The 20,560-nt window shown below is 34.5% G+C and overlaps 1 protein-coding gene across 1 annotated transcript; it reads right to left on the reverse strand.

Annotated features, from left to right (window-relative positions):
- Nucleotides 1-885: 885 nt before the first annotated feature.
- Surf6 (Surfeit locus protein 6) lies at nt 886-20,560 on the reverse strand. The gene is made up of 4 exons (XM_069840274.1): nt 20,178-20,560; nt 16,222-16,275; nt 10,353-10,436; nt 886-5,473 (listed from the first exon to the last, which is right to left on the reverse strand). Exons 1-4 carry the CDS (start codon nt 20,308-20,310, stop codon nt 4,854-4,856), a joined length of 891 nt encoding a protein of 296 aa, XP_069696375.1. The 5' UTR covers nt 20,311-20,560; the 3' UTR covers nt 886-4,853.

Consider the following 20,560-nt stretch of genomic DNA (forward strand, 5'->3'; position numbering starts at 1 on the left):
GCCTTGGAGACTCGGGATGCTTCCATTGCGACGACTGTCTTTTTGTTTCTGGGTCGTACCCGTACACCCATGACTCATCTCCAGTTTTCACGGTGTTCAGAAACCCAGGATCAGTGTTGGCAGTGTCCAGAAGGTCCTGTGCAACATCACGACGGAGGTCTTTTTGTTCCGGGGACAACAACTTGGGCACGAATTTCGCAGCCACTCGGTTCATGTTCAAATCATCACGCAAAATTGCATGTGCAGAATCTTTACTCACTCCAACCTCTTCGGCAATCTCCCGCACGGTCAAACGACGATCTGCCATCACCAAATTTCGCACCCTCTCAACAACAGCTGCACTCCGAGCAGTTTGGGACCTGCCACAACGCTGCTCACTCTCCGCTGATGTGCGGCCATCTTTGAATCGGTTGAACCACTCCTTAATTTGTGTTACACCCATCGCATCTTCCCCAAACACCTGCTGAATCTTACGAATTGTTTGACTTTGAGAATCACCAAGCTTTTGACAAAATTTGATGCAGTATCTTTGCTCAATTCGTTCAGTCATCTTGCGAGAAAACTAAATCCGACAAACACTTAGAACAGCACCTTACTTGGCGACCACCAGCCAGTGACTGGCACAAGCGAATGCGGTGAAAAAATTCAAGCATGCGCATTACGGTTCCTCCTTCCACCATGCACAGTGGCGCCGCCTTAGAATCACTACTTTGCGCGGGAAAATTTAAGGTCGAATACTTTTTAGAGAGGCCTCGTATGCATGTAGGCTAATTTGTAGCATGTTTCATTCAAGAAGGTGTCATTTCGTGCTGCTAACTTCTTTCCTCCTCTTAAGAAATATGCAAGAGCCGCCACTGGTTATAGACAATTAATATTGATACAACATACTGACAATATAGATTTATTGCATTATTACATTAAATACAAATTATGTACATTAGTGAAAAGAATGGGGTACAAAAAAATCATATAACTGTACTGATGTTTATCCACAAATACTTTAAATTGCATACAAGAAAATATAGATCTGTTTATTAATTGCATGTTATCTGTAGGATGATCACAATAAGAAGTTATACACCCTTCAAATCAAAAGCGACAATAATTTTATTGAAATATAAAATGTTGCTCACATAGTTAGACCTATGCGATCAAATTCTCGGTGTCACATGATTTTAATCTCATGCATACCGGGACATGCAATGTGGCAATTCTAAAACTGAAATATATGGTTCATATAACATATTAGGATATTACTTTCCAGCACTATATTTTCTAAAGTAAGTAAGTTATAAAACTGATTACTTCTGTAGATGCATAATGATGATTTAGAATAGCAACCACTAAAGGCTGGTTCACAATAAACTGGAAACAAAATGATAACGAGAATGGAAATAATGTTAAAATATATTTAAATGTGAGCATTCACGATAGTTAGTTGTGAATGCTCACATTTAAATATATTTTAACAATATTTCCGTTCTCGTTTCTGTTCCTGGTTTATTGTGAACCAGCCTTAATACCTTAACAAAGAGTGAACGTGTCACATGGTCTTTTAGTCAAGATATTTCCTAAAAGTATTATCAGCTGTTAAAACAAAAGAACATAATTTCAGTTATCATTTTCAATAAAAAAATAATGTTAAAGTCGATTTCAAGTAACAGGCATATTGTGTTATAAATTTTAAATAAAAACCCATTACTCTTTAGTAAAAATAATTATATTTAATATGGCTCATTCCTGGTTAAACAGACTTTCAGATACTGAACATGTGCAAAATTCATCCAATAATTTAGAGAAAAGTCAGCATACATAGCATGCCAAAAACCACTGTTTGAGTATTAGGGATGTTGGAAACGTTTCAAAATCAAATTTTTGCAGCAGAAAAAAGTGCAAGTCATCTTTGTAATGGTGTATTCCTTCTTCATGTAAATACTGCACATGGCGTAACTATGCAAAACTTACCACACAATTTCTATTTGGAAAAACTAAGTACACTCACCATGCAGTCTGAATTTCGGCCGCCTGGCTTTCATTCTTTTTTTTTTTTTTTCCTTTCCCCTCATCCCCCAGAGAATGACTTCATATCTGATGAAAATGACACATGTTCTGCAAATAGTTTTAACAGCAAGACATATCTGCTATAAATCCAAAGTAGGCAATTTGATAATGTGGCAAACAGTACAATTGTCAAAGGTGGAAAATATTATTTTCATGACATTTTCACACAAAATTGCCTGAACCCTCGTTGGCACAGAAGTTCTCTAATCTTTTTTTCTGATTACCAGGGAAGAGATTTTTAGGTACTGAAAGTTAAAAATGACACTGAGTAAACTTGAGTGGGTATCACGTTGATTAGAATCGTTTTGAGGCCTTTTTCACAATACACTCAAATTTCACAGAGAGCTGGGTCACAAAGACTGAAGATGGAATTTCGTGAAGCATGCTTGCTATTTGTAAATAACAGTTAAGACTGCTCATTTGAACTTGTGTTTCAAAAGCGAGCAAGACCTACTGAAGTCACCCACAAGTTTACATTAGCAGAAGCTCTAGCCAATAGTATGGAATGGAGTGAACTTCGACAGTTAAACAGCGAATGCAGAGTTTCATAATTCACTACAACTGACTACAGCTTTCAAACTCAGCGGGTTCATTCACACCTGAATGGGGATATTGCTTGCACATTTGTAACTAAACAGGGTGGAAGGGGACAGATGCACCAAAATTTAAGAAGAGATTCTACATGTTAAATATAACAAAATTATCATTACACTTTTCCTTCAATGAAGTACTGTTAAGCAGGAAAAAAAAATTGTCTTTGCCCAATGTTTGCAGCGCTCTATTGTGGTAACAGCCTTAGAGAAATGGCTTATTGCTGTACAAGCAGATAGGTAAAAATAATCTGAATAGTTAGTGTCTTGAGCTTTTTTTTTTTTTTTTTTTTTTGCAAACTAAATCATTTATCCATGTATCTTAAAAGTATTTATTTCAGTCAATATGCTGTGAAGTCAGTGAACTGAAATAAATACTTTTAAGATACAATATAGACTTCTCTGAAAATTAAAAATGAATTGCAAAACATTTATCCATGACTAATAACTATGTAAGCAATTGTATTGAATTAGAATTAGAGTCTGGCTGGGCGGAAGAGAAGGCCTACTGGCCTTAGCTCTGCCAGATTAAATAAATAAATTATTACACATTGAAAGACATTCTTTCAGCTTTCCCAATGACGGGACTGCCTCATTGGACAAAGCATAATGAACATATTGAGTGAAAACGAAAACAGACCACAAAAGAGAAAGGAGGGGAATGAACAAAAGGGAAAATTAAGTACAGGAAAGAAATTAAGTACATGCATATAAGAGGCCTAAACATAGTCAACAAACAGATTAGACATTCGTGCAAAATTCTCCCTTTTTAGGAAACAAAGTACAGATGGTATTTATTATTATTATTATGAATTTAAATTGAATAATTGCGAAAATCGTTAAAATAAATCTTTCAGGGACGCGTCCATATGACTGAGTACAGCGGAGGGAGAAGGGAAGGTAAGGAATAGGTGTCCGGGCTTACTAGAGTTATTGCAGTAGCCATGATTTGCCAAATGTTTCATAGGAACATAACAATTTCCTCCAAAACAGTGCATGTTAGAAAAAAAGCTTCTTCAGAGTTTTCAAACCTCTCCTCAAGATCTACTATTATCAGTTTCATTTTGGTGTAGTAGTTATCTTCCACCCTGTATATAGCTAATTTGGATATTAGCTTTTAGTATAGTAGGACCATCGGATCTGTGCCCCTGTAAGATATGCGAACTGAACTCTAATTCCTTCTGAGCCTCGGTAATTCATTTCTCTCCCTGCATTCCTATCTCTCTCTCTCTCTCTCTCTCTCTCCCTTTCTGTCCCCCACTACTCACAATTTTGGCCTTCTTGCGGGACAGTTTACAATATTTGCACTTGCAGTCCAGTGTTGTCAACTCAACATGAATACTGTAACACGGAGTGGCGAAAGAAATATTATTAAGCAAGTCCATGATAGCATTTTGCGATGAAGAGAAACAAACAGGTCAATATCTGTTTCCTATAAATCAGGCAACGAAAAGAGCAACTGAAATCACAGGTGAGGCTTATTTTATTTCAATTGATTATGTATTAAAATTACTTGCTTAACTAATACTAATAATACAACATTTTATGTAATTTATATAGACAGGTCACAACTCCTAATAAAGAAAATCAGGAGAGAGGAAGTCTGTGCAGGAGATGAAAAGCTAGAATCACCAGAGAAGAACAGACCAAGGGAACTTTTAATTATTGTAGATGATATGAATCGATGTATTTTAAGAAGAAAGATACAAGAATTTTATACCGTTCAGAAAGAAGTTTCAGTATTGAAGAAATTACTGAAGCTTGCGAGAGAAGTAATAATTTCCAAGGTTGGAGAGAAAAACTATGGAAAGTGATTCAAGACGTGGGATTTAGGCTTAAAAATGTAGAAATACAAGATGTATTTTGATTGAAAGAAATAATACTGTAGCATGGAGGACCAGTTATTTATGACACCGTTTGACGGAAGTTTGGCAACATCCCTATTCGGCAAGGTTCGTGGCCTGCTGTTTAACGTGGTGGGAGGAAAGCGGGTGGAATGGAATGAGTACAGGCGTTAACTTTTCCAAGAATGACAGCGCTGAAGGGGCACAGATCCAATGGTCCGACAATACCTACCTGAAAATCTGTTCCCTGCTGATCGCTCTTAGTATCAGATATTATAATTTTTCACTACAGTTTTCGAAATTCAGCTTCAATTTTGAACAATGATACCATCACAAATGTTCTATGCTTCAGACTACTTTAAAATCCTGGTATGATTCTTCCTTTCTTAGCAGCTTTCTTCATTTTATTGATCTTAACTTGTTTTTTACGTGCCTGGATGTTTTCTGTTCTCTTCCTCTGCTTTTCATCTTGACGATTCTTCATTCCTTCTATTCTAGTATCCCACTTCTTTTTACTCTTCTGCTTTTGTTTGATCTCTCTCTTTATTGTCTTCTTCAGTAATTCAGGGTTATCTTTAACCTTCACACCTTCTGACCTATTCAGAGCTCTCTTCCACGCTATTTTCTCTCTAATTTCAGTGACTTTCTCTATTTCACCTTCTGTCTCTAAAGTCTTTAGTTTTTCATTTTGCTTCTCTAATTTCTTTAGAATCTTATGGGGACTCTTTTCTTCTTTCTCTTTTTTCCCAACAACTTCACTTTTGAATCCTGATTCTGAAAAATCAAATTTACTAAATACCATTTTTCCTTCATTATTGTAAATGGGTTTCATTTTGGGTTTACTTTCAGATTGTACACCAAATCCTAATGCTGTTTTGACGTTCTTTTTCACTTTTTTCTCATCCTTTTTTCTTTTCTTTAAAACTCGGTTCTTCAAGCCTTTCTTCAATAATTTATCTCTATATGTCAACTTCTTGCCTGAAACAGATAAAATCTTATTAGAAAATGTAAACAAATTATATATCAATTCCTCCTCATCCTCATCATCTATAAAGGTAGGCCATATTGACCTGCTTTGCCTCAGAAGTAGTCTTCCCAACGACACATGTCTTCCTATATCTCTTCTGCCTTTCAGTTGATACTGAAAGACTTGTTTCATTAGTCTTTCATCGGGCATCCTTGATATATGGTCCATTCAATTTTGTTTATTCTGTTATATTTTGTTGTTTAAATTAAAAAAAAAAATATTATATAGATAAGAGCAAAACAGATATGATACCACCATTCTGTTATTTTAATACAACATGAAAAAGTGTACCAACTAGATGTAACAATAACATACTATTAAGATCTCATAATGTTTCAACATACTAAAAAGATTTGATAATGTTTCAACATACTACAAAGAATTGATAATGTTTCAACATACTATTAAGATCTGATAATGTTTCAACATACTACTAAGATCTGATGTTTCAACATACTATTAAGATTTGATAATGTTTCAACATACTACTAAGATCTGATAATGTTTCAACATACTATTAAGATCTGATAATGTTTCAACATACTACTAAGATCTGATAATGTTTCAACATACTATTAAGATTTGATAATGTTTCAACATACTACTAAGATCTGATAATGTTTCAACATACTATTAAGATCTGATAATGTTTCAACATACTATTAAGATCTGATAATGTTTCAACATACTATTAAGATTTGATAATGTTTCAACATACATACTATTAAGATCTGATAATGTTTCAACATACTATTAAGATCTGATAATGTTTCAACATACTATTAAGATCTGATAATGTTTCAACATACTACTAAGATCTGATAATGTTTCAACATACTATTAAGATTTGATGTTTCAACATACTACTAAGATTTGATAATGTTTCAACATACTATTAAGATTTGATAATGTTTCAACATACTACTAAGATCTGATAATGTTTCAACATACTATTAAGATCTGATAATGTTTCAACATACTATTAAGATCTGATAATGTTTCAACATACTATTAAGATCTGATAATGTTTCAACATACTATTAAGATTTGATAATGTTTCAACATACATACTATTAAGATCTGATAATGTTTCAACATACTATTAAGATCTGATAATGTTTCAACATACTATTAAGATCTGATAATGTTTCAACATACTACTAAGATCTGATAATGTTTCAACATACTATTAAGATTTGATGTTTCAACATACTACTAAGATTTGATAATGTTTCAACATACTATTAAGATTTGATAATGTTTCAACATACTATTAAGATTTGATAATGTTTCAACATACTAGGCCTATTAAGATTTGATAATGTTTCAACATACATACTATTAAGATCTGATAATGTTTCAACATACTATTAAGATCTGATAATGTTTCAACATACTACTAAGATCTGATAATGTTTTAACATACTATTAAGATTTGATAATGTTTCAACATACTACTAAGATCTGATAATGTTTCAACATACTATTAAGATCTGATAATGTTTCAACATACTACTAAGATCTGATAATGTTTCAACATACTACTAAGATTTGATAATATTTCCTCATATAAGAACAGGGCCAGACAGAGTTATCTCTGACATTTGATGAGTAAGTAGTTTTGAAACATGTTCTGGATGTTTCTTCAATTCATCATGAGCTCACCAATAACATCACGCTTTCATGACGTCATTCTTAAATTCAGCACGGAATTCATATAAGAATATGGGAACCATACTTAAAATCATTGATGAAATTCATCCATGTTCGTTCATTCGACACACTAGGTTTAGACTTGTGAGTCTGATGAACTGTAAACACGATGTATCTGATTTGTTTCCCTGTGTATCACAGACGATAAGAAATAATACTGAAAAAGGCATAACGAAGCCTATAAACAAATGTCATTTTAGATTTTTAATAAATCAATTAAAGACTAAAATAAAAAAAAAATTATTTTATTGGAAGGCGAACTCACAACCACTGCTACTGAAAGCGGACACATTACCTCTACAGCACAAACACCTTGTACGGTTGACTACAGTATTGATGGATGACTTTCAATGAACAAACATCACAGAAATGTCTTCAAGTGCCGTTCATTTACTACACGTGTAAACTGCGTGGTATAACTTTGTTTATGCTCGACCATGCCGAAATGTAGTAATTATACACCTGGTAGCAGTCCTTTAATGGACCTCATTAAAGTACACCTATTCATTAAAGTTCAGGTTTTCGATTATTCTCGGATATGCAATCGAAAGACAACGAGGGAAATGTCACGGAGGCTGGAAATCCAATACTGTCGCAGAAGGTTATGTTCTGTTACTATAATAATTAGCGTTAATTGTAAATAATATTCAAATAAATTCAATTTGTCATCTCGTTTTTCAATTCTAAATCAATTTCCAGGTTATATCAAGACTAATGTTCTCTAGGTTATATCAAGGTCAATGATATTCGTGCCTCAGAAAAAATCAATACTTTCCCGTCTGCGCACATCTCACAATTAGGTCAGTTCGGTTCGTGACTTACATAACCATAACATGAAAACTTATGAATAATTTCAAGTTAGAAATATGGTCGAGAATAAAAAGTCGTATGAAACTTGCCTATAATGGTAATTAAGACGCTCGTATGAAAATTATGAAACTCGCCGCTTGCGCTTGTTTCATAAACAAACATACTTGCGTCTTAATTACTACCATTATAGGCTCGTTGCATAATGTACTATTTTCTGACAACAAAGAGTCAGCCTATTCTCTTTGCTGCAAAGTCTACACTTACCCTATCTGCAAATGTAATTGAGCACAGAAATCGGATTCCACCACAGCTGTAGATTAAGTGATATGCCAGAGACATTATGTCCAGTTTGACAAGAAATTGACAACATGTGGGAGTCTGCCGAATTACCATTGGAATTCACATTCAACCATAACTATAAAAGGTAAAACTTGTAGTTTTGCTATATTCTGACACTTCAAAACATTGCGTAACTTCTCTTGATAAATATTTATATTCTTCCGAAGTTCTAAACTTCTTTTCAATAAATGGTGTATAATTCTTTCGCATGTCCATAGCAATGTTTTCTGTGTACAAACTTTCTCAGTATCAACGACATGTGGAGTAAGGGTTAGCACATCTGGCCGTGAAACCACGTGGCCCGGGTTCCAATCCTGGTCAGGACAAGTTACCTGGTTGAGGTTTTTTTCTGGGGTTTTTCCTGAACCCAATATGAGCAAATGCTGGGTAACTATTGGTACTGGATTCTGCACTCATTTCACCAGCATTATCACCTTCCTCTCATTCAGACACTAAATAACCTGAGATGTTGATACAGTGTCATAAAATAACCTACTAAGCTTAAAAAAAATCAATGACAAGGAAATTATGTGGACATGGGCAGGCTACACAAATCTCCTGTTCAAAATTTAGAAATCTTGATCTTACCTTCCGAGCACATTCTTTCTCTAATGATGTTTTATATTAAAAACCGAGATACATTTAGTACCAATCAAGACATTCATAATTTTAATACAAGACATAAATTGGATCTTCATCTACCCTCTGTTAGTTAAATATGTCCAAGACTCTTTGTTTCAGAACTAAATTGTAACTTCCTTCAGAAAATACAGAAAGAAAACAGAAACTGTATTATTACATGATGCGGCTAAAAAGGAGCATTCAAATAAAATAAAAGAGCCTATTTTCAAAACTTAACAAAAGTTAATAGCAGATCTGTAATCAAGTGTAATAAGTGCTTGCCTGCAAGCCACAATCCTGTGTGCATCCATTCTCAATCAGAATAAACATGGCAGTTAGTATCCAGAGCTTACCATGTGGTCAGTATATGTGCACGCACTGCACAAAATGAATAATATTTAGTAGCCTACTATAGTCCTGTCACTCTAATTTCCGGCAGCCAATCGCGTTGCAGGTCGGCTACATTTAAACGTGTGCGTCTTGTGACTCGCTTATGAAGAAGTTATTCATTTCTTAAGACTCGATAAATACTTAATATAATCGCCCTCCATTTTGGATCTTTCATTGGCGTTCGCAGAAAGCACATGAAGACGTTATTTGCCGCTCAATTATTTGCTGAATTACAGTGCGTTTGATTTATTATCATAGGAGCTGCGACATGATAATGTTTAACGGTGTGGCAAATAGATTCCTCGTATGGTAGCTCGGCAACGAAATAACAAAAATGGCGAATGATACTACCTACCTAGACTTTATAGAGCCTTGATTTCCTAAGACGTAAGCAAAGAGGCAGAGTCACACCAGAAATAACAGCGTCGCAACTATACGAATAAATTTCGGTAAAAAGTATACATGGGAAGAAAGAAAACAAAAACAATATTCTGAACCTTTCCTTTCCTTAGAAATTCGACATTGCCTAACCACTGTTTGTTATTCCATGAGGTTATCCATCACTTGTGTGTAAGTGGTAAATTGTATGACTAATATTAGTGCCGTCATGAGTTCGAGTCTCGAATAATGTAACATAATTCATATAAATGTTTGTTTCTATTTTTACTTGTTTCCATTTCATGATATTTTAAAATAAAGACGTTATTATAAAATGAATATAATGTTTAAATATTGCTGTTGTATATAAGCTAAATTACAGAGTTGGGAATTTAAATTTAAATTAAAACCAGTAACACTGCATGCTAATACATTAAAAACATCTTAAAATGTTAAACATATCAAACCCATCATTAAGAAAAAAACCTGTGTGAAATTTTTTTTTTTCGACAGATCAATGTAAAGCCAGAAAAAAAAAAAGTTCAGTGTTGACTACAAGTTTAAAGAATTAAGTATTACCTCGTAAAGACTCTAGTTTTTCATGAAGCTCCTGTAAGCTCTTTGCACGTGTTGTACTCTTGTTATGTGCACTCAGGAAAACAGCTAAAAAAACAAAACAAAGATATAAATATTATTGTTAATGAAACAGAGATAAGATAAAACTTGCTGTAACAATTCTGCATTAATAGCAATAAGCATATCACGAAGTCAAAGCACAAAGACTAGCATAATTTTTCAGAATTTGTAAATATTGGAACCCATTCTTCCTCAACAGTTTTTGCTTTTTTTTCTTACAGTACCTTAAAAACAATATACTTTGCATATTTATACTCGGTAATGAGTTTTGGAATAATATTCTGGGGAAATCCTAGACATAGTAACATTTTATTCCTACTACAAAAAAAAAAGTAATTACAATAATAGCAGGTGCCAAATCTATGGAATCGTGTAGAACCAATTAAAAAAAAAAATAATAAAAATAATGCCCATGGCTTCCCAATGAATTTTTTCCATTAATAAACTTCCTCATATGTAATCGTCAAAACTTTGTAACTAATGCAACAGTTTATAGCATAAATACTCGTAAAAAATTACTTCCATACTCCATCGGAAAGTCTATCGTGCTGTCAAAACCATCTTTCCTTATCAACATATGAACCTAACCTCAACAAACTTATAAATATGAAAAGTGGTGTCTATGTTCCAGTGAGTGTCAGGAAGATTAATTTATTTTGTAAAAAGATTTAATTTATATACTACTTTGGAACAGTTGATTATGACAGAAAAAAAAAAAACAGTTCACTTTCGTTATATGGGCCTACCTTGTTACCTAAATGGAACACCATCTGTTTGAGTTTGAAAGATTATTTGTTGTCTTGAAGTTATTTATACTTATGTTTATTGAAAGAAAAACTGTGTATGCTAAACCTATAGTCGAAGTTCCAACACTTCCCACTACTCACAATACTGAGATTTCTTATGGAATAATTTTAGTTACAGCAGATGCTGTCAAACTAAAAAAATAAATAAGTTAGTACAGCACAAACCGCAAAAAGAAATGTTATTAAACAAGTAATAAAGTTCTGTGATGAAATGAAACAAACTGGTCGTTACCTATGTCGATATTAATTAGACAACAAAAAGTGCAGTTCTGTGTTCAGAGGAAATTCTTTCAGTTCAATTTACTATGTCAACTGGTCCAGTTCTGAATTAGTACTAAAATGACTGACTTCACTAATATTTTATGCAATTTATGCAGTTAAAATTATCAATAAAGAAAATCAGGACAGAGGAGTCTGGCAGGAGATTTAAACCTACAATCACCAGGGAAGAACATACTACCAGTCCCTTAGAAATTGTATGTATGTATGTATGTATGTATGTATGTATTTATTTATTTATTCACACTGCAATGGGTATATACCCGGTGGCAGTGGTAACTAATTACACTCAATAATGACAATAATGAAACTTATTAATTAAATTAATAATAATACTAATAATTAATACTAACAATAATTTATAATAATAATAATAATAATAATAACAACAGGGAATATCCTAAATTAAATGAAGCATGGTCACTTAAAATAACATTCAAAATAAATCTAATTTGTATCTTAAACCTAAGTTCGAACTAAAACCCACGAGTATGATATGTTCATATCTGCACAAGTACCTTTGAACATTACACTCATTTCTCTGTCAACTCACTCACTGCACTGGAACTACGACACAGTTCACTGATTCTATCCTGATTTCACTAACACTTCAAAAACATTTCACTCTTCAAATACTTTGCACTGCCACTATAAACTATAAAGCTTCACTGACAGGAACACGTTTCACTGACACAACATAATTCCTCACTGATACAACACTTCAATAACAAAATATCATTTACACCCTTTAATTACTGTGTATAATATACTACCGTCTATTAGTAAAGTCCTTAAGCCTATTTTTAAATAGATTTTTGGTTGTTGGTAAAGCCTTTAGTAAGTCTGCAGGTAAAGCATTCCAGTCCCTGATAGTACGATTGAGAAAAGAAAACTTTCCAGTGTCCGTCCTCTGTCTTCTTTCCCTCAATTTATATGAGTGGTCGTTCCTTGAAGAGTAATTTGGCGGCTGCAACCTATTTTTTACTAGGGCGGTATCTGATCACCTTCGAACTTGATTGGTGTTGAATAATTTCGAAGGAAAAATTGTTCCAGGGTCGGGTATCAAACCCGGGACTTTTGGTTAAACGTACCAATGCTCTTCCAACTGAGCTACCCGGGAACTCTACCCAACACCGATCCAATTTTTCCCTCTATATCCACAGACCTCAAAGTGGGCTGACAACCTTCAAGCAACCAACATTGAGTGCACACTAACTCTGTGTGACTTCAAGTGTGGTTTTCTGTTAACGAACAGTGACGTGTATTATGCAAATCAAGCTTTCAAGTATAACTCCCTGTAAAGTTGATTTCCTTCGAAATTATTCAAATCAACTTTATAGGGAGTTATACTTGACTGGTGTTGATTCCACGAACTAGCAGAGTGCATCGTACTCCTCCACAAATGCTTTCATCTATGCTCCATGCTCTGTTATCACCTATATAACGACAGCGGCAGCATCAGAGCTCAGCAGTCATGTAACATAGGACGTGTAGTACCAAGAACACCATTGATGTTATGAACTACTCCATAGTATACAGTCAACTCTGGATATAGTGAACATTCTGCTATCATCAGTAGTTCTACAACTCATTGCTGAGTCTTGGCTTCCTCAAGGACTCGTCTCCAGCCATCGCGATCCAAAGCTGCCATCCTCCAATTTCTCACACCAAGAGCTCTGGCATCACCATCCACTCCATCAATCCATCTCGTTCTCGGCCTTCCTTTCCTTCTTGTCCCATCCGGCTGTGTTAGCATTACTCTCTTTGGGATCTCTGCCTCTTCCTTCCTTATCAGGGGTCCTGCCCATCTTAGCCTGGTTAACATTATGTATTTAGAGACTTCCACATCTTCATAAAGAGAATACAATTCTTGGTTATACCTTTTCCTCCAGACACCCCTGTCACACACTGGGCCATAAACTCTGCGCAATATTTTTCTTTCAAAACACTGGAGAATTTGTTCATTATTTTTGTTCATAGCCCACGTTTCACAGGCATACAGTAGTACTGGTCTTATGAGGGTCTTATATAACGAGACCTTCACAGATCTTGATAATATGTTACTCTTCATATGTTGAACCAGACCAAAATAACATCTATTGGCCATCTTGACCCGTTGTTTGATTTCTTGCGTAATATCATTGTTCATTTGGACTATGGACCCCAAGTAAGTGAACTGGTGTACCAATTCAAAGGTATATTCTCCTATTTTTACATCAGTTCTATTAAAATAACTACTGTCAGATGTCAGAACATTCTGCTATAGTGAACCTAAATTGTTGATCCCGGCCTGCATACATTAAAAAGTACATTAATATTTCCGTTTATAGTGAACCTTAGACATTGAAGTTACAAGAATTTTATCCTGACAAATTCTTATTTGAAGTCGGACTTTCTTGTATAAAATTGAAAACAACATTTTAAGTTTCTTACTCCTTTGGTCAAAGGACAAAGGTAGCATTAGCGATTCCTAGACAATGAGCTGTACTGTAAATCCAGGCAACACGTGACGACCTTGCCTCACTACACCATCGAAGGGTTGTCATTCTGCTCTCAGGCACACTACTCTACTGTTATTTCTAATCCTTCACGTCAAAGGGTTGGCTTTTATTCTCAGAAACATTTCCATTATGATGGACAGTATCGAAACAACGGAAAATGAAATTGCTTTCTTTTATTAAAAGGGGACAGACATTATGTCCAGAGCATAGATGAAAGTAAGATACTGATGGCTTTAAAACTCCCAGTTTGCATTAAGTGACCCGGAAATTTCCATGGCTGAATACATAGTTACAACATAACAGCGTTTGTCATTTCTACATGATCAGTTGTTTCTAGTGTTCAAACAGTGAATGTACTGTACAAAAATGTCGAAGCATAAAGTGTTTGCTTGGAAGATAAGGCGAATATTATAAGTGACATTGAGCGTGGGAAGTGGGTCGACAGCTTAGTTTAAGTAAATCAACTGTGAGTAACAGTATACAGTGTAATCAATTCCACAAAAATGAAATATGAAGAGTTCGCGGGAAAAACGATGAATGTCACATTGCTGTCAAAGATTAGATAATGATCTAATTGAGTCTATAACTGCAAGATGTAGTGTTTCTTTTATAGGAAATAAAGGAAAGGTACTGTATTCGTGGTGATAATTCTCCTTTTTACCATTTTTCATAAGAACAAAATTAAATTTCGTAGTGATCCATGAATTAGATAATGACATCAACCTTAACAAAACTGTGACATTCATCGTTTTTCCCGCGAACTGTTCATATTTTAATTACTATTTAGTATTTTATTTTTTTGTTCACAATTCTATTTATTCCTGTGATTTAAGGTCAGGGGAGAAACACTTCAGATTTAGTGAACCTCGGATATAGTGAACGAAATATGCAAGTCCGCAGAGGTTCACTATAACCGGAGTTGACTGTATTTTAAAAAGAAAGATACAAGAAAAGTACACCGTTCAGAAAGAATAGCACATTTTAATAGTATGCTAATGAGTATGACGTGGCTTCTTCATGATTCATAGTGCTATGAATATCTGTGTATTTTTCTATTTGTTTGCTTCTGAGTCGTATTGTTCATCTATGACTTTTGAGCCTAAATTTTTCCTTATGATTTTGTATTTTTTTTCAATGTTTTCGATATCTGCCTTTCTCTTCAAAATTAATGTTTCACTTGTGTAATAAATATAAGTATCTTATATGGAACTATCCGAGGAGAAAAATGTAAAGAGTTACTGAATTCCTTGTTATGCAACAATAAAAGAGTTATCCAGAGAAAATTTAATCCATCATCACTGACACTTTTTTTTTATTCAATTTAATAAACCCTATTTCACCCTGAGGTATATTAGGGTTATAGTTTGCATCAAAATACATATTTTATAACCAATAAACAATAGTAAAGTTATAATATAAAATAGTGGTCACAGTTACAATGAATTATGTAGAAGAATGCACCTTAATGAAAAATGGATCCTGTTAAAGATTAATGAGGTGTTTCAGGAATAATCAATGCAAAAGATATACAAGAATGTCTAACCGTTTCAGAGTAAATACACGACCTAAAAAGATAATCAATAGTAGATTAATATAACAAACTTTGACTTTCACTTTCAAATTAATACCTAATTCATGAACAATGAAACAGTTAAGAGTAATAAAGGGATATTACAAGCAATGATTTACGGTTACAAGTTACATACATGATTCAGGAACAATTACAATAATTGAAATATAACACAAGTAATGACTTACAACTAACGAATACCGAAATTCTTGAAGGGCAATATATAATGGTAGGGGCAATACAAAAGATTTAAAAACAAATGTAAACAGTACAGTAAAGGAATAGTAGAAAAAATGACTTAAGATTACAAATTAAACACATTCTTTTTAAAGCAATAGGTAACAACAAAGAGATACTAATAACAATACACTGACTGTAGTTACAGATTAAACACACTATTTTAAAAACAAACGCGCAAAGGATCAATAGCTATTTTCAGGCATTATATACATGGACCATGACTTTAATTCACATTTTCTTGACGTTACTTCGTATATTATTTTGTGTTTCAAACTATCACTGACACTTTTCATACTTTATAATTATTTGTTCATACATAATACATTCTGTGACACTTTATTTATAGTGATATATTGTAGCCTACCATTTTGCACAAAAATTAGGATAACAAATTAAGACGATAAACCACAACTTACCTTTGTTTTTGTTATGTGCATCTCCATGACTTTTAGAACTCCCAGTTAAATAATCTGAAAATAATACATAGCTATAAATTTTCTTAAAATTAAAACATTATATAATAACATGCATAGTTACATCTTTTCTCTGTACAATGAGAAAGTATTGTGATGATACAAAACACCTTGCAGAGCTTTACAAGTTTCTAGCATTACTTATAGGCTACAGGGTACTCAGCACCACTCCACTCCAACCAGGAACATGTGCATCAACACATGCTTGTGTCACCCACACAGACTGCAACATTACCGACCTGTAACTCCCGTGTATTTTTTACTATAGAGTGTTCTGAAATAATGTTCCAATATTTAGAGAGGAGGTAGTACGCATCAAAAGAAGAAATAAAAGTCCTATAAACAAGGGTCCTAAAATTAATATGTTCTGAGAAATGAGCAAATGTTTTCAATTACTGTACAAGTGGCATATCTTCCATTGTGAGGTTAGAATCTATACATCACCAATGGTATGTGAATTTGAAGCATCCTACAATCAGAGCATTACTAATCTGTAATGTGATGACTACTTTATTTATTTTATTTTATTGGGTTATTTTACGACGCTGTATCAACATCTAGGTTATTCAGCGTCTGAATGAATTGAAGGTGATAATGCCAGTGAAATGAGTCCAGGGTCCAACACCGAAAGTTACCCAGCATTTGCTCGTATTGGGTTGCGGGAAAACCCCGGAAAAAACCTCAACCAGGTAACTTGCACCGACAGGGATTCGAACACGGGCCACCCGGTTTCGCGGCCAGACGTGCTGACCGTTACTCCACAGGTGTGGACATGTGATGACTAGACAGCGGAAAAAGTCAAATAAAAGTCATGTTTACGGTTTACAAGTACTGTATGCATAGACTATGGCAGGAGATGTGCATGCTTCCCAAGTAGGTATAGTCGAAGACTCAGGAGAAGACAAGCGCAGAGTAAGGAAAATGGATGGTTAATAAAGAACGTTACGATAACATGTGCAATACTTTACTAGTAAGCAGAAATATTATTTCCTCTTACTAGTAGTACAAGTATTGCACTATTGTCATAATATTCTCTATTAACTACCCTTCTTCCTCACTCCACGCTCATCTTCTCCTGAGTCACCGACAGTAGCTACAACACGGTACCGTCCGCAGGGAGCACCACGCGAACACCGAAAACAACTGCCACTCTGCGTTCTCAGTCAGTCCTCGTCCGTATGTGAACAGAGAACATTGAGATACGTAAACATATTCTTCATTTGTTCAGTGAAGTGATCATAATGCTGAAGACAGATGTTAAAAAACATGGGATGTATTCTTTAATACAAGAATATAGTGTCCACATTTTTAGTAGCGACACTGGTGAAAAAATTAAGTGTCGGTTATGTATGTGTGCATTAAAAAAGATAACAAAACGATCGATAGAACATCAGTGTAATACACAAAAAGACATAAAAAATTAGTTCAAGTTGAAATTCCGCCTCAAATTTGAAATATAACTTTAGCCAGGATGTGTCGAATGATGATTTGATGCAATATTCCATTCAAAACGTTGGACAATCCTCACTTTAAAGGGTTTATAGAAAAGTACACAAAATATGTTATATCAACGTACAACCAATATTCAATGATTATTCCGTGTGTCAATTTACATTCCCCCCCCCCCCCCGCCTCTAGTGTACCCAGCGAATAGGGATTATAAAGAATGGACACTTCTCGTCGGTACCTTTGATGTAGCCAGACTGATTTCAATGACCTTCAAGTTAGCTAAAGCGTGAGATTCTGCTTTCTCCCTAGAGTTGGCGCTGACATCACACCAGCTAGCAGTCGGCACAGCGAAAATATAACACATACAATTAATACATCTAGGTACATTATGTACTCAAAATAAATTGGATCCATAAAATAATAAATCCGTCATTAACTGTAATGTCTAGACTCTAGAGTTTCTTTATAATGAGAGCTGAGACGTTGACCCCAACAACAACAACTAAAATATGTAATGATTTGATAGCACTGAAAATGAAAAAAACAAAACTCTTATGAAAAGTAAAACCATATACCTATATTATATTACATCAAAATATTAAACGAATTTGATACATAATTTTATAATGTATTATATTATTTTATAATATAATTTATTATATCTGAAATATAAACAATTATTACAACTAGTTCGTCACTGAGAAATAAGGAAAAGCTGTTAACTTGAATTTATTTGAAGCAAAGCGTTACCGGATTATGCAATAAGGTAGGCGATGTTTGGATCCTGTGTCTCAACTCTATACTCAATTATTATCTTAGCGTATGCTCGATTACACTAACCTCTAGCACTTGAAAGTGGAACTAAATGCCGGCGCACAGAGAAACAAAACACAGAAAAATTCGCTCAGTGTCCATTCTATATAATCCCTATTCGCTGGTGTACCTACTGTGCTTACGTAAACAACCACCCTCTGACGAGACAAATTAGTCGCGTTGTAGTTACCTTCACATCCGAATGACTTTTTTTCTGCTGTCTAGTGATGACTGATAGGCAGAGATGGAAGAAAGAGACAGAGATTGTCGCTTACAGACCATTTTAATTGTTTTCTTGTATTCATGCTGTCCTGCTGCTCAAGACAGTACGTACCATATATGGATTCTAGATTTTTACCACGGTAAAGGTGAGAGCATAGAGGCAGAGCTCCAAGTTTTCACGACCTCGGAACTAGAATGGGGTGGTGTGATTCTCCTTTATCCACAGAAAAAAGCCAGTACCCAATTTGACAGAAAGATGAATTGGCTACTTTTACCATGTTAACATTGTATTTATCTACTTTTACCATGTTAATTTTGTATTACGCCTAAGTTACCTTTACTAAAGGCCATGAAGGCCAAAAGGGTAACGACAGGCTAAGGCTCGCATCTTTACAGACGATCGGCATTAATAGCAGTAGAGATGTCAGTTCTATGTGCTTGCTGCCTGTATTCAGAAGGAAATACACGTCATACTCAATCTTGTTAAGACGCTGAGTGAACCACAGGGCCACCGTGCACCCAGAATAATTAGATCAATGGTGATATCCATTACACCAGCGGAACCTGCGACCACCCGGCTTGCAGCGCAACACCTTAACCGCAATACTACCGAGTACCCCACTTTTATCATGTTAATTTTGTTTTGTTTCTAACACTGGAGACACTAGTGATCAATTTTTTTGTTCTCTTTGTAAATCTACTTTTACAATTAATCGAGGCAATAAAAACGCTATATAAAAACATAATTATTTGTACTACATTACTGTGATTTTATCAGTACATTGCTACGTTAAAAACTTTGTGAATGCCTCGATTTTTTTGTTTATAAAAACTAAGAAGCTAACATCCTTCAGTTAGTAATATTTGTCAATAATTAGGTAATTCTCCAGAAGAATTACACTACATCAAATGAGACACAGTTTCCTTCCCCCTCTACCAGTCATCAACATAACATGCCAGAGATTCAGGACGAATTATTAGGGAAATGATCAGTTGTCTTAGTATTGCGTCCTGGATCTCTCGCGTGTTAGGTTAGTAATAAGTAAGAGGAATGATAAAAAGGGAAAGGGGGAGATGTGCCCCTTTGGGTAAATTTCAGAACACGGATTTCTTCCTTTCCCATAAATTATTGGCATTGAAAAGTGCCTTTTCGTAAGCATGATTATGTGCATTTGACGAACGCAGACAAATCTGCTCTTTTTAGTAATAATTGTCAGTGAGGAATCCGTATACTGAAATTTTCCCGTAATACATCTACTGGTATTAAAAATGACTTACAAACACATATTTCAGTTAGGATACCTCACAACTGGACCTACTTCAAATCCACTTCTATCTACATTTTATCAATACATTATGCTGATTAGAAAATAATTAATAAAATTACAGAATTACATTATGTTAAATTGAAATACCTGAATCTTCATTCGTTTGGACGGGTAGATTAAGGTTATCCCACAAGCCTGTTATAAACTTGCTCTCTTCAATCAGAATTTCCCGAACCGCTTTCACGTCAAGTTTAGTGGATGTTCCTGCTTTTACCGTCATTATCTTTATATATTACCTTTTCACTTTCTTAAAAATTAAGCACAACCCATATATTAACACATGTCAGTACCATACAAAATTAATGCAGATCGTTTCCAAAGACCAGCGTAGCCAACTGATTTTGTGCAAAAGTCAAACAGCAGTGAAAAGTCGCTAGATTACTACGTTATTAAACTAAAGGAAATTTTATACCCATTCTTAATGGCACTTCAAAAAGTTCCTAAATTATGAAAACGGTACAAAATTTCAT

This window comes from Periplaneta americana, chromosome 11 (assembly GCF_040183065.1).
Source record: "Periplaneta americana isolate PAMFEO1 chromosome 11, P.americana_PAMFEO1_priV1, whole genome shotgun sequence".
Lineage (NCBI taxonomy): Eukaryota > Metazoa > Arthropoda > Insecta > Blattodea > Blattidae > Periplaneta > Periplaneta americana.

Coding starts and splice junctions, on each gene's coding strand:
- Surf6 (XM_069840274.1), bottom strand. CDS start 20,310: ATGACGGTAAAAGCAGGAACATCCACTAAACTTGACGTGAAAGCGGTT. Junction 10,437..16,221: donor TGCACATAACAAAAACAAAG/GTAAGTTGTGGT, acceptor TTGTTTTTTTAG/CTGTTTTCCTGAGTGCACAT. Junction 5,474..10,352: donor AAAACTAGAGTCTTTACGAG/GTAATACTTAAT, acceptor TATCTGTTTCAG/GCAAGAAGTTGACATATAGA.